The 14,938-nt window shown below is 37.0% G+C and overlaps 1 protein-coding gene across 1 annotated transcript in view; it reads right to left on the bottom strand.

The window, feature by feature from the left end:
- Positions 1-14,938, bottom strand: part of Map3k15 (mitogen-activated protein kinase kinase kinase 15) — a 141,041-nt gene that overhangs the window by 32,522 nt on the left and 93,581 nt on the right. Inside the window, exons 8-14 of the mRNA XM_021152935.2 lie at positions 14,521-14,633; positions 13,952-14,111; positions 10,608-10,758; positions 8,789-8,896; positions 6,995-7,044; positions 4,406-4,501; positions 903-990 (exon numbers count right to left, since the gene is read on the bottom strand). Of these exons, the coding sequence (XP_021008594.1) occupies positions 903-990; positions 4,406-4,501; positions 6,995-7,044; positions 8,789-8,896; positions 10,608-10,758; positions 13,952-14,111; positions 14,521-14,633 (766 nt within the window). The remainder of the gene's footprint in view (positions 1-902; positions 991-4,405; positions 4,502-6,994; positions 7,045-8,788; positions 8,897-10,607; positions 10,759-13,951; positions 14,112-14,520; positions 14,634-14,938) is intronic.

Here is a 14,938-nt window from a genome sequence, read left to right as displayed (position 1 = left end):
CCAAATCCATAGAAAGAAAGGAGAATCAATTCCACAAAGTTATCCTTTGACCTCCACACGTATGCCCACACAGAGGGTGCACATACACAGTAAGTTGAAAATGACAAAAATAGTAAGCCACTGCATTACATTCAAGTTTATTTTTGTTCATGATTAAAACAAAGGTGACAGTAGTCTAAGCAACTCTTACGTAAACATAGAGAAAGCAATGAATATTTCTGGGGTTTGGCATGCCCCTACTGTTTCTATTTATACAGTGAATAATGTATATGTTCCTTCCTATATACCTAAAGATGCTCATGTCAATTGACATACAATTAAGATAACTTAAGGGTCTCTACTGTCTGACAGAACTAGAAACAAGTCTGCTCCACAGACTTATTTCAGCTTCCTCTCTTTGTCACATCTGTTGCCTTTAATGGCAATCATTTAGTCCACTTCTATAACACACTTTGACTGTACCTAATAATTCTTATACATGACCCAATTTCTAAAACAAACCCTTTAGCAACTTTTTGAAGAAAACCTTAAGAAATTAATTTCAGTCTAACTTCAAAATATATAATAAAATCTCATTAAATTATAATTACTGGAAGAACTTGAATTAGTGGCAAATCTGAATGACTGCAAGATTAAAGCACACATAAATTGTGTAGTCACTGTAGACTACAACTCTGCTGTCCAAACAAGCTTATGATAATGTCATTTTCTTTAAAGTAATTAAGATATTTCTATGATACTTTAAATCTCTGAGACCCATTGACAATGATATCTGGCTGGTTCAAAGGTATCTTTAACTATACTCAGTAAAGGATTTCAAATGCAAATCGGGACACTCTTCTTTAGGCACCAAAGGTATTATTAAAGGATGTTTTGCTAGTTCTGGGTCTTCTGTGACTTACCTCTAAGGTGTCTCCATCAGCCTCTCCCTCCAACTCCACTGTACTGCCCACTCCATTGTTTAGCATCTCTTTGACCAAAGAACAAAATCTAGAACAGCAAATGCCCCAGAGTATTACCCACCAATCACTCTTGCTCCTTATATTTAACTTAATTCCATTGTATTAAATTGTACTCAAACATAAACTAAACCTCTACAAGTTGTGGAACAATCATTCCACTCTTGATTTGACATGGTACGTTAGTGATTACCTAATCCAGTTCTAAAACATATGTGATACCTAAGTCTTCTCCATGTAGTATCTCAACTAGCTGGTTACCCAATGCCAAAGCACCTCTCTTAAATGCAGCACATATGTAGAAATCAATAAGAACAGTTTCTCTTCTATTAAACTAAAGCATTCATTCACTTTTGTGGGTTCCACCCACAGATGTAGAGTTAAAACTACATTCATTTTTATATAGCTACCACATTTTCTTTATCCATATGTCATTTGTGGACACTTGGACTGTTTCTACTTTTTGACTACTAAGTGCTGTAATAACCTTGGGAGTGTAGATGTCTCTTTGACAGACTGATTTCAAATCAGAAAAGAGTGGATTACTAAAGACTGGGGATAGCAGAGCAAAGAGAGGGGTTGAAAAGGATGACCAGGAGCTGAATGAGGAGATAGCTCAGTGGTTAAGAGCATAAATGAGATGCTGCTCTTCCAGAGGACCTGGGTTCAATTCCCAGTACCCACATGGTACTTTACAACTATTTAAACTAAGTTTCATTGTTAAAAACTTCCAGAAGATCTGATACCCTCACACAGACACACATGCAGGAAAAACACCAATATAAATAAATACATACATACATACATACATACATGCATAGAAAAGGATGATCAATGGATACTGGATATATCTAGTTAGGAAAAGGGAAGTATTGGTGCTCTGTGTAAATAGAGTGTCTATAGATAACAAGAATACTCTGTACTTTCAAGTGTTGTTTATTTTTGGTTTCTTGAAACAGTCTCTCACTCATAGCCCAGTCAGCTTGGGCCTTACTATATAGCCCAGGCTGGTATAGAACTTGTGGTGATCCTTTTGCCTTGACCTCCTAAGTGCTAGGATTATAGAACTGCATCACTATGTCTCGATATACTATATAGTTTTCAAAACTATTAGGAGACAGTTTTAACATTTTCATTATAGAAGTCAAAATTGTAAAGGAGAGTAACTATTTGCTCTAATTTAAACATTACGTAGTGTATGCATATATTGAAACACAATGTGGTATCCTATAAAACACGTGTAATTTTGTGTATCAGTTAAAAATAAAAAATTAAACAGAGAAATAAATTTTTCTACATAACAGCACCCATTAGAAATGTAAATACCCGGTCAGGCACAGTGCCTTATGTCTTTAATCCCAGTACTTTGGAGGCAGAATCAAGTGGGTATTTGTGAGTTGGATGCCAGCCTAGTTTACTCAACAAGTTCCAGGACAGCTGGGACACCACAGTGTGACACTGTCTCAAAAAAGAACAAAAATAAAGGTGAATACTTTCATCATGTCCCTATAAGCCTTTTCTTCTTCTCCGTTACTGTTCTCCCCGGGTCTAATTTGGGAGCCATTCTATTAAGAAGCCTTTTCAAATGTGTCCCTGCATTACACTTTAACTCTGGCTTTGAGGCTAGTATTCAGATGCAAACTAATCAGTGCCAAGGATAGTGGAACTTTCTTCTCTCGAGATGTGGGCAGTCCAGATCTGAGTGAGGCAGAAAGTCTCATATGAGGAAAGACGATGAGGAAATGCATAAGGTGCCCATGTCATTCTGGTGACAGAAATGAAGCCTAACATCAACAGTTACCCAGACAAGTTTATCACAAACGCTGAGCAGCATATTGCCCCATTGACTCAGTAGACAATGGTTAGCCATAGTTCTCGGTTAAGATGTTAGGGAAGAATTGTATAAAATTTAACATTACAATGTTCTTGGTTTTCCCTAACACATCCCACCATTACTTCTTCTAGTACTTGAATGTGGGGATATGTGATAAACAAACGTCTTAGGAGATGATATGTACTTATTCATTACAGTAAAATTTAGAAGATAGTATTAACTGTTACCAAGAGACCAGGCAGTGGTGGCACACACCTTTAATCCCAGCACTCGGGAGGCAGAGGCAGGCGGATTTCTGATTTCGAGGCCAGCCTGGTCTACAGAGTGAGTTCCAGGACAGCCAGGGTTACATAGAGAAACCCTGTCTCGAAAAACCAAGAAAACAAAAACAAAAACAAAAAACCCAAAAGCTGTTGCCAAGCATATAAAGGAACCAGACACCTTATATGCTGCTAGTGGGAATGCAAACGTTTACAATCACTTTGGAAAATTGCTGGCACTACTATAAGCTAAAGCTGAATAAAAACCTCTTTTGTGATAGAACAGTCTACTTCTAGGTGGATACTCAGCAGATTTGATGTTTGCGCTCATGTATAAGATTACTCATAGAGGTTTTGTTTATCAGAGCTCCAAATGGACATGATCTAAATGTTCATTTGTAGGAGAACAGATAAGCTGCTGCATATTCATGCAATGGAACACTTCAAGAACTAAAAGGGATACATAGACACAAACAGCATGGCTTAATCTCATGACTATTATTTTAAGGAACCAGGGGCAAGACTACAAATGATTTAATCTTATTTATTTGAAGGAGAAAAATGGGCACAATTAACCACGGTGATAGAAATCAAAGTAATTATCATTAGAGGGGGTTTTAATGACTAGGGTGGGACACAAGGCATCTTCATGATGTAGAAAACAGCTACATGAGTATAGATTTATGTCAGGTGCACTGGTATAGATATAAAGGTATCTAACTGCATATTTCAGTGAAATTTATATACTTGTTGTATGGCACACCCCAACTAAAATTTATTAAACTATGTAATATAAAGTAATTGAGTACTAGACTTTGTAATAAAACACCATGTCCTTAGATCTTGGCAGAAAACCCTAAAGGATGTAATTAAAACTATTAGCACTCATGGTTAGAGAGATGGCTCAGTGGTTAACAGTCTTGCCGATGACTCATGTTTGTTTCCCAATCCTCTCATAGGGTGGCTCACAACCTGGAACTCCAATTCCATGAGACTTGATGCCCTCCTTCCAGCTTCTGCCCACATGTGGTATACATGCATACAGTCAGACAACACATATATACACACAAAACCATAAAGCAGTATTTTCAAAACTATCAGAACTAATGAGTTCATCAAGGCTATAAAACCAATATACAACAACAGTTCAGTGCATTTTTGAAATAATAAAAAACTTCATTTACAAAAGCCTCAAAAGAAGAAAACATTCAGGCAAAAGAAGTATAAAATTTATGTACTGAAAGTATAAAGCAGTGATGAAAGAAATTTAATAAAACATAAGTATATAGAAATATCCTTCAATATTATCTGTCATAAATACATTGTACATATCTAAATTAGCTACAACTCACCTATTACACTGGTCTTCGGTGGAAAAGTAGATTTGAAAGTCATCAGAATTATCATGGACATAAAGAAAACAGCACCGTTCATCAAACTTGGATAGGCTGTAAAATTTCAAAACGTAAGAATGCTTATACAAAGCCAGGTATGGTGGCACCCACTTTTCTTTTTTCTTTTCTTTTTTTTTTTCTTTTTTTTTTTTTTTTTTTTTTTGGTTTTTCGAGACAGGGTTTCTCTGTATAGCCCTGGCTGTCCTGGCACTCACTTTGTAGACCAGGCTNTTTTTTTGGTTTTTCGAGACAGGGTTTCTCTGTATAGCCCTGGCTGTCCTGGCACTCACTTTGTAGACCAGGCTGGCCTCGAACTCAGAAATCTGTCTGCCTCTGCCTCCCGAGTGCTGGGATTAAAGGCGTGAGCCACCACTGCCCGGCAGTGGTACCCACTTTTAATCCCTGCACTGAGAAGCATAGATAGGTGGATCCCTAAATTTGAGGCCAGCCTGGTCTACGGAGCAAGTGCCAGGACAGCCAGTGCTACACAGAAAGACCTTTTCTTAAAAAACAAAACAAAACAAAAAAAACAAAGAGAATTTTTAATTTTTAATTTTATATTTTCATCCAGTCTCAGCAGGACTAAGCGCCTCCTCTCCCCCTGACGCTGAACCAAACAGTCCAGATAGGGGGAGGGTATCCAATGGCAGGCAACATAGTCAGAGCAGATCCCCTACTCCAAGTGTTAGGGGACCTACATGAAGACCAATCTGCACATCTGTTACAAACCAATTTCATATTATTTATTTATTCTTTGTCCACCTTCTAAGTTCCTGATTTTATTAATCATTATTTTTAAAGTATTCTTTATTTTTAGATTATACATACATATATATAATATACACACACACACATATATATCCATATATGTATATGTGTGCCCATGTGTGCAGGTTCTGCAGAGCCTAGAAGAGGCTGTGGGATCCTTTGGAGCTGGACTCACAGGTGATGGGCGCTGGGATGTGAAGTCAGGTCTTCTATAAGAGCAGTGAGTGTTCTTGACCACTGAGTCACCTCTAGCAAATACTCCCACAATTTCACTTTTCTTAGTCTATGAAATTTAAACTTAGAGACACTTACATTGCAAAAGCATTAGGCCTTCACAGGACCAAGGGCCTCCCCTCCCACTGAGAACCTGTCTTTTATCTGTTTGTTTTGAGGTGAGATCTTGTTGTACAGTTTAGGGTGGTGCTGAGCTTGCTATGTAGCATCACTAGACTTCAATTCATGAATCTTCTGCATTAGCCTCCCAATAGGTCACAAATGTCTTAAACTATTCTTAATGCTACGGATGACATAAAGAAGATGTATTAAAACAGCAACAGCTTAGGGTGACTCAAAACAAAGTAAAGTTAGGTTATACATGAGCCAGTTTTGAAAAAGGAATCTACAAAAAATAACTACAATAGGATCCAAGGAATGCCTGTTATGTTATGCTAGTCCTGAGGACTTGTCACAGCCCTATGTAAATCCCTACTGATGGCAGGACTGGAAGCTAGAGGTATTTCTATGAAGTAATATAAACAAAAGGCCTAGTCTACAACTTTTGTACAGCAGTATTGCCACATAAGATAGTCTTTTCTCCTAGTTTCAAGGCAGCATTATGCAAGCACACCATTATTCCTATATAAACACTGAGATTTTTAGGACAGGATCATTCTCGATGTGAAGGTAGTAAGAGATTCATTCTGTGGCTTTTGAGTTAAGTCTTATGTTTAGAGAAAGGACAGAAAGCTCTAGCCCAAACTCTCATTTGATTAAAACAGAAAAAGCAGAATCCTACAGAGGCTGGGTGATTTTTATAATGCTACATAGCAAATGAGAGAACTCATATCTACTTCATGATAAACTCCCACCTTTGAACATCCTGATAAGTTGATTAGGGCATCTGAGATGTGTTAGTATGGCTTGGGATAATCCACGAAAGCTCACCATTCCTGATCCCAATAGCGAATGGCATACTATTTGGAATTTATCATCCCTGTTCCTATTAACAGAATCCCGCCTCTAGAGCTCTGTTCAGGAGGCCTACTCAAGTTCTGGATGCAAGTACTGACTTCAGTCCTGGAGTGGTGCTGGTGATTGTGTTGCTGTTGTTGTTGTTGGTGGTGGTGGTGATGAAGGAGGAGGAGGAAGAGGAAGAAGAGGAGGAGGAAGAGGGGAAGAGGGGGAGGAGGGGGAAGAGGAAGAGGAGGAGGAAGAAAGGAGGAGGAGGGGAAAGAGGAAGAGGAAGAAGAGAAGGAGGAGAGCACTTAAACTTTGGCTCTAAAAAGATATTCTTTTTTTCAGTCAACATTTTCTCTTTCAAGTGTGATAACTAATCATTTCTTCTACAGAATTGGAAAAGTTACCATATTACAAGTCAAGAGGCTCTAACACACACTATGAACATCATATGGGGTAACAATAAAGAAAATATTCTGTTAAGTTCTGTTAAAAATAAGAACATCACATCTTATAAATGAGTGGAAATATCAAAGTACCTTAACCCCCTCCATTATTTATATTAAGACAGACAGCAGTTACATTTTTCTGTTGTGTTCTTACCTTATTCCTTTAATAGAAGAGGCTGTAAAATTCCACTCATGGATTTGTTTCTGCAAGTATAAAAGACAGAAGTCAAGAAAGAGCTTGATTTTTTTCTCAATAAAGTATCATTTCTGATTTCATCCTTTTGTCAATTACTTCTTCTAGTTTTTTTCAATAGTGATTATGGGTTAGAGCAATATACTTTGCAAAACTTGGAACACACAAAACATTTTCTGAGATATGAAAATTCATGCCTATGATTCAAGCAAACAATATAAATCTGAAATACGTGGCTTGGGATAGATACACTACACACATTGAGTAGTCTTTCATCTTCTATCAACACAGCAGGAAAACTCTGAAATAGGCTTAGGAACAGCCCACCTCAGTTATAAAAATATTTGGAGATGCAAGACTGACTAACCTTATTTACCTTCATTTCAGTCTCTCCCTGGGCTCACAGCTAAATCAAATTTCTGTCTCCCTTGCACTTAGATGAGGCTATATGACAGCATCCTGACCAATGGGGTGTGAGAAGCTCTTAAAAACCTCCATGAAAGCTGAACAAAAGGGCACAAGTCTGTAATATTAGCAATAAAAAGGCAAAAGAGTGCCACAAATCCAAGATTGGTCTGATCTAATGGTAAATTGCAGGGCTACATGATGAGAGCCTGACTCAAGTATTTAATATACACAGTGCAGGAAAAAAGCAAGCACATCATGGTAGCTCATCCTCATTAATGATTTCTAACTGTATTTTCAACAAAAAAAAATTGCTCCTGAGTTAAATATTAGACAAGGTTAATGCTCTTCACTTGAGATTTGACTAATCAGGTAAGATATTTCTAATCTGAATTTGAGCCTCTGTTTATTTTACCATGCTGTATTTTATTTGTGAAGATAATGCTTATTTTCGCCTGATAACATAATCATTCCCATTTTTGCTAACAGAGAGGAAAATAATCTTCCTTTGCTCAGCTAATGGTAGAAGTTCCCCCTACTCCATGGAAACGCACGCACAGCAAATAAACCTATCTAATGTGCTTGTCACACGCACCATGCTTCGTTACTACAGAACTTATGAAAAAGTACTTTAGATAAACAGATGAAGATACTGGTATTACCACAAACCTGAAGACCCAGCTCGGCATTGTGTAATATTTCTAATGGGCAATTATAATTGTTAGTATAATATAAGCTTGTATAAATTTGATAGTAACTATCAAAGTTCTAGACATACATAGTCTGGAGTCAAGCATCCCATCTCTAAGATACAAACTGGCATGTCATTGGCAAGGGTGAAAATTGGAAGAATGTTATTAAGTTATCAATGAGAAAGGTGCAATACAGTATACATCTAGACTGAGAAACATGCCACACAATAAACATAAGGAATATGACATTTTAAAAATCAGGTGGCTGGGTGTTTGCTTTGTGAAAAATTGTTCAGGATTTATAGAAATCTTTAAAAACAAGTTTCAAAAGAAAAAATCATTAGGCCAATGTAAAAGCACTTGGTTCACAAACCTATGACCTAAATTTGATCCCCAAATCCTACAGTGGAAGGAGAGAACCAAAATTTGAAAGTTGTCTTCTGACCCTCATGTGCAACTGTGACTATCATACGTGTGTGTGCACACACACGCACATACATGCACACACATGTGTACAGTACATATACAGTATCATAATTTAGAAGTTAATCATAGATGCCCATTATCTCTAAAACTACCACATAAACTGTCCTATTTCCAAATCAAATCATTGATTAAATCATATGAAAGAAAGCTCGAGTCATATTTTTTCCCTTACCATTTCTGTGGGTGACACATGCCATAAAGAAACAGTTCTTTCTTCAGCTTCATTGTTGATAGAAACATAAGAAGGCTGGTAGACTTTGGTTGGCTCTATTACCAGAACCTAAAATAAGGGCATATTTTTTTTTCAAAACATAGCAATCACACAGGTGACCCTTCCCAGTGAGGAAGTCAAAGAATTTGTAATTTGTACTCAACAAATACTGAAGAACCACTATGCCAGGCAAGGCTCCAGAAGCCAGGCCTATACATGGCATACAAGTGTCTGTTTGCATGAAGGCTCTGTTCCAAGGAGGACACCCAGAACATCAACTACACAAAGCTATTCAATCCAACGCCACCTAACATTCCAAAAAGAGTAAGTCAGAAGCAGGGAAGTTGGGCTTCATCATATAGGGAGGTCAAGAAGGGCCTGCGTGAAAAGGTGACAGAAGAAGGAAGGAAGTTACAGTTTTTGAGATAAATAAGGAATTAGAAAGGTTGGCCAGCAAGTACCAATATATACATATGCAAGGAAATGAAAAGTGAGTGGTATTTCCATCAGTAATACTAGTTAATTGATTAAGAACGTGGAAGGGCAGAGAGGAAGAAAGTGAAGAAGAGAGAAAGAGGGCAGGTGGAGATGTAGTGGGGAGAGGATGAGGGAATGAATCTCCCAAACAAAACAACCAACATGTTCGGCATGGTGAACCTATGTAGAGCCTACACTAGTGTCTGTTTGTTACCAATTTTTACCTATCCAGCTTGAAACATTTTAAAATTAAAACAAGATTTTAAAATGTACTACCGGAAACAAACAAAAATATCATAAGCATTTTCAACAACTGCACTTTGAGTAGTTAATGGAATTCTTTTTAAAAACACTCATATTCACAAATGTCTCATGGCATAAATATAAAATACAATTATTGAAATACAGTGTCTAGAATACTTATATATTTTGCTTATAAAAATTTATGAGATGTCGGTAAAACTGAAACAAAAACAAATGAAAAGCTAAAAGCAAGTCTGCTTTTTCAACAACGTTTTAAATATTAATTAGTAGCACTGGAGGCAAACCACAGCTTAGGAAAAGACAACTTTAAATTCCATGTTCAACTTTTTTTTAAGAACAAGATTTTTAATTTTCACCTTATTATTTTTGAAGCAGATAATTATTGTGTGGGAGAGGTACTGTTCCATGCACTGGGGAACATTTAGCAGTCTACCTAGTCCTTATATCTTATTGACTGTATTATCAACTCTTACCCCTAGTTCTAACACCCAAAAAATGTCTACAAATTCTGCCAAAATGTCTCTTGAATAGAACAAAATGACATTCCATTGAGAGACAATATTTGAGAGGACATGAACAATTTTTTCCCAGAGTCTAACTTACCATTTGCTGATTCTACAGAGGACTGTTATCCTAATAGTCTTTTTTTTTAAGATTTATTTATTATTATACATAAGTACACTGTAGCTGTCTTCAGATGTGTCAGAAGAGGGCATCAGATCTTATGGGTAGTTGTGAGCCACCATGTGGTTTCTGGGATTTGAACTCAGGACCTTTGGAAGAGCAATCAGTGCTCTTATCCTCAGAGCCATCTCGCCAGCTCCTATCCTAATATTCTAAGTTACAGTTTTCTTCCTTTTGAGAGTTTTTAACAATTATGTAGCATGAGCCTCTAGTTTCTTTTGTTGATCTTAAAGGATTGGGGTTAGTCATATAGCACAGTGTTAGAATTTCTATTTGCCTAGCATGTACCAGTTTTAAGGTTTGATCCCAGCAAAGAAACAAACAAGCAACCCCCTGCCCAGTTAGCACATCTTACTGGAAATCTGAGTCCATTAGTAACTTCATTCGTTGCTTCAAAAATGATATCTAACCAGAAGTTAAGCCGTTCCTGCCTGGGTGAATGTTCTGTAATGGGTTTCTTGAAGCGTTGAATTAACAGCAAGTTCTGAACTAATGACCGCAGGTACCTGGAAAAAAAAATCACAAACCTCATAAATTAGATTCCCAAAGAAACTGAAATCAATTCTAAACCCTTTAAAAGAAGTTTCTTAAAGCCTTATGCACTTCAATTTGCATTTGTTACGAGCTCTTCATAAAGTTACTGAGCAGACACATAACTAATCACAAGAAATGCAAACAGCAGACAAAATCAATACAACAAAGTTCTAAAAGACAGGCTTTTTACTAACACTCCAATTTTAGTACATACTGTCCAATGTTTCTTGGCCTTTTGGCCAAGACCAAGCATCAGTATGACATCTAATCGTAGTAGAAAGCATGGGATAACTGTTTTAGAAAACAGAAAAAGCAATTACAAAATGGCAATATGTCAAACCCCTTTCAGAAAATTTTAAGTAACCTTATATATTTTGAGGTATTTTTAGAAATAGTATATAGAAATCTGTATATCCTTGATCCAGTATGCTCTACTAATAACATCTTGCAAATTCACTGTACATTATCACAATCAAAATTCTGCTATTGCTAGAGTCAAGGTAGAGTTTATGCCCACCATTATGAGCCCCCTTCATGTTGCTGTCCTACACTAATAGCTATTTCTTTCCTATCCCTATCCTCTCCCTCAATTCCAGCAACTGCTTATCTAAAACCTGTTGCTTTTTACTTACAAAAATCATAAGATACACTTTCATGTCAGGAAGCTTTGATTCTGTCCACACTTGGAGCAAACTGAATACTTGAAAATAAAGTTGTCAGGCAGTAGTGGTCACTCTCTTTCTGGCACTAAATAGGGATGGTTCATATGAAGCATCCTTGTATTATTTGGTTCTTTGAGGATAAAGTATAGCATTATTTAGAAAAGTAGACCAGTTTCAACTCTACCTGACTTGTTTGGGTACTTATGAGGCCTTAATCACCCATACTTGACACAATCTGGCTCTTGTCTAGATGCTAACATTGTTCTAAGCTCTGGAATATCCTGTCTGCTAAGACTGTGTTTTCCAAGGGCCATGCTAGACAGTCTTCACTAACAATATGACTCATGTTGGAAGCCTTGGTCCATGGATCATATCAGTTTGACCTCTGGAAAAGCTGAAGACTGCAATATTAAGAGCAGCCACATGACATTTTGTGCCTACATAATTAATCCTAATAAAAAGGCTGCACACCAAGGCTTATTGAACTTTCCTGGCTGTCAGCACTTTATCCCTGATGTCACATATTGGTGATGGAATAATTATTCCCATCTGTACATGTTATTCCACTGGGAGATGAAAATTGAAAGTATATACATAATCTCCTCTAGACACATGTTCCAAGTATCTTCTGCCATCACTAACTTCATCTGTATTAATTCAATGTAACAAGTCATAACAATGGGTGTAATAACATTTCTGAGCTCTGTTTCAGTCCCAAACACCACACTAGCTTTTACGTACTGGGCATTCTTGATGGTAAGTAAGCACAACACTGTTAGTCAGTCAACCCAGGTATTAATAAAAGAGCACTAGATCCAACCCGGGGGTTTCCTTTCTCTGAAGTCAACTCTATTTGGTCTAGACATAGCAGCGTACTTTAAGATTAGGATACTATACACAGCAGCCATTCTTGGAGGGCTAGAGACCACTCATTCGGTTTAAGAACTTCCAAAATGTTGATATGGACTGAAAACCAAATGTTAGTTTTCTCAGACTGGAGAGAATAAAGATTAAAAAAATGGGAGGAAGAAATTTCTACCCTCAGAATTCAGCTGGTGTGTTAAATTGGAAAATAAGAAGTAGCAGGTAAACATGGCTATTTAAAAACTATTCAAGTCTGAGTCCTAATCAGAGAATCAAAGTCTGAAATATTCAAGACCCCCCACACTTTTTGAGTGTTGAGTCTACAGAGCTGTAGTAGAATCATGCAATCAGCCTAGGTGTCCATCAACAGGGAAAACATGGTATATATAAACAACTGAGTGTTATCTGACTATGAAGAACGCAACTATATCATTTGAAGGAAAATGGATGGAACTAAAGATCATCAGGTTAAGCAAAATAATCCAGGCCATGGAAGAAAAATATGGGGAAATGTATTCTTCATTTTATAGAAGACTTAAAAGTAAAAGTGGTATTATTTTGGAATAGGAAGGAGACCAGAGGGAAGGAAGAGAGATAGCAGAAGGTAATGGGGATAGCAGCAATCATCATGCAGATCACTCATGCAGAATTTAACAAGGAAAGTCAGCATTTTGTATAATTAACATACACACAAAATTTAAGTTTTGGGTTTTGAAGCTCTATTTGCATAGTGAAGTCTATACAAATATTTTTTAAAAATCCAAACTCCCAAATCTCAAAAGCTTTAGAGTTCCAAGTAGTTCAGATAAGGAATATTCATCCAGAAATAGATCTGTATTTTAGAAAACTCAGATAACATCGATAAGAGAGAACACAAAATTAAAACTTTTATAAAGTCATCTCTTGAAGATAAGCACTGTCAATACCTAGGATAACATCTCTTTATCATTAACTCATTATATAATTGTCTACTGAGCATTTTTATGAGACTATAGTAATCAATGAGGTAGCCACAATTCTAATGAAGCTTCATGTATTTATGGGGAAGTCTGATATTGCCCATGCTCTTTCTATGAGTAGCACACCAGGTATACATTTTAAAATTAAAACTAGAGAACAATAGTTCTCCAAGTGTGGTTCTCCAGGAATAGGGATACACTGTGGAGTAGCCAGGCAGTATAGCAACTTAGGAGGATGCCAACAGAATACCTTATATCACCACAAATCCCACCATGGCCAGCAGACCACTGCAGGCCTCCTGCTCAGGAACATTGTTTTCTTGGTGGTGTTTTTCAGCTTTACTATAGAAGCTTTATCACAAACACATATAAATACTAATATCAAACAGCATTTTGCTCTTGAAGACAAAAACTAAAAAGAGTCAAGAGGACTGATGTTCTATCTAGTCTCAGGGACAGAGCATACAAGGATATACATTCCAGGTGAGCATAGATCTGTCTCTTCTACCCTGCACATAAAAGCAACAAACTCTCAGAGCTGTTATGTCTATCTTAACTGCTTTAATGAAGAAGTCAGGCAGTTGATGCTCTTTTGCTTTTCACATTTTCTCCTTGAATGAGATATTTCAGAACAGGATAAGATTGGAGACATGAGATTACTAGGCACAGATGGGACTTACCAGACCGGGGGTTTAAGTTTGAACAACCTCTCTGCTGCCTGGACAGCTTTCCCAATATCACTTGCCAGCATGCTGACGGTGAAGAACTGACCTACATCCCAGTAATTGTTCATTTTCTCCAGGCTCCCTTTTCTTCCCAATAAACTGTTCAGCCGGACACCTTAAGAATTTGAATTTTGATATTATGAAAGAACTGTCCAGTTTTGACCAATTATATAAGACTTTAGGAAAAGGACAAGCGGGCAGGCATTTTATTTGGCTGCTGTCTCAGGTATGCCATTGGAAAGTACCTGAAAAGCATCATTAGTTATTTGAAACACACACACACACACACACACACACACACACACACACAATCTCAAGTCTTGCTATGTAGGCCTGGCTATCTGGAAGGCACTATGTAAAACAGACCAGTCTCATTTAGGAAGATTCACCTGCCTCCGCTTCTGACTTCTGGGTGCTAGGATTAAAGATGCATGTCACCATACCCAGCAAATTGAACAGATTTCTAAAAAATGTTCAATTTGTATAACTAAAACATAAATGCCTGCAATAATAAACAGCTTTACCTATTTTCCTTAGTTCCATCGAAGTTTCAAACTGTTGTCCAGAAACTATCAGCAAAACTGCAAGGTTAATTCCTGAATAAAGGGATGACTGGAGTTCAAACCCTTTGCGATACCTATAATTATAGAACCACCACATTCTTATTACAACATCTTACTTTAAAGTGAAATGTGTAGATAATAATACAAACTATATTCTCATAAAAATGATTATTACTCTAATATTTTATAGTTCCTCCCATAATTCTGACAGGTACACACAGCATTAATGTTTTGACAATATAAGAGCAACACAGTAACTTACACCAAGAAGTTTTAAAATTTCATCCTTACATTTTGATCATAAAAGCATATATTGACTAAATAAAAGGGGAATGATATGAAAGTATTCAGAAACTTAAAATCCATTATAATCTTCCCA

This window comes from Mus caroli, chromosome X (assembly GCF_900094665.2).
Source record: "Mus caroli chromosome X, CAROLI_EIJ_v1.1, whole genome shotgun sequence".
NCBI classification, from domain to species: domain Eukaryota; kingdom Metazoa; phylum Chordata; class Mammalia; order Rodentia; family Muridae; genus Mus; species Mus caroli.
The sequence above is the reverse complement of the archived record's forward strand: the minus strand, read 5'-3'. Positions and strand labels throughout refer to the sequence as shown.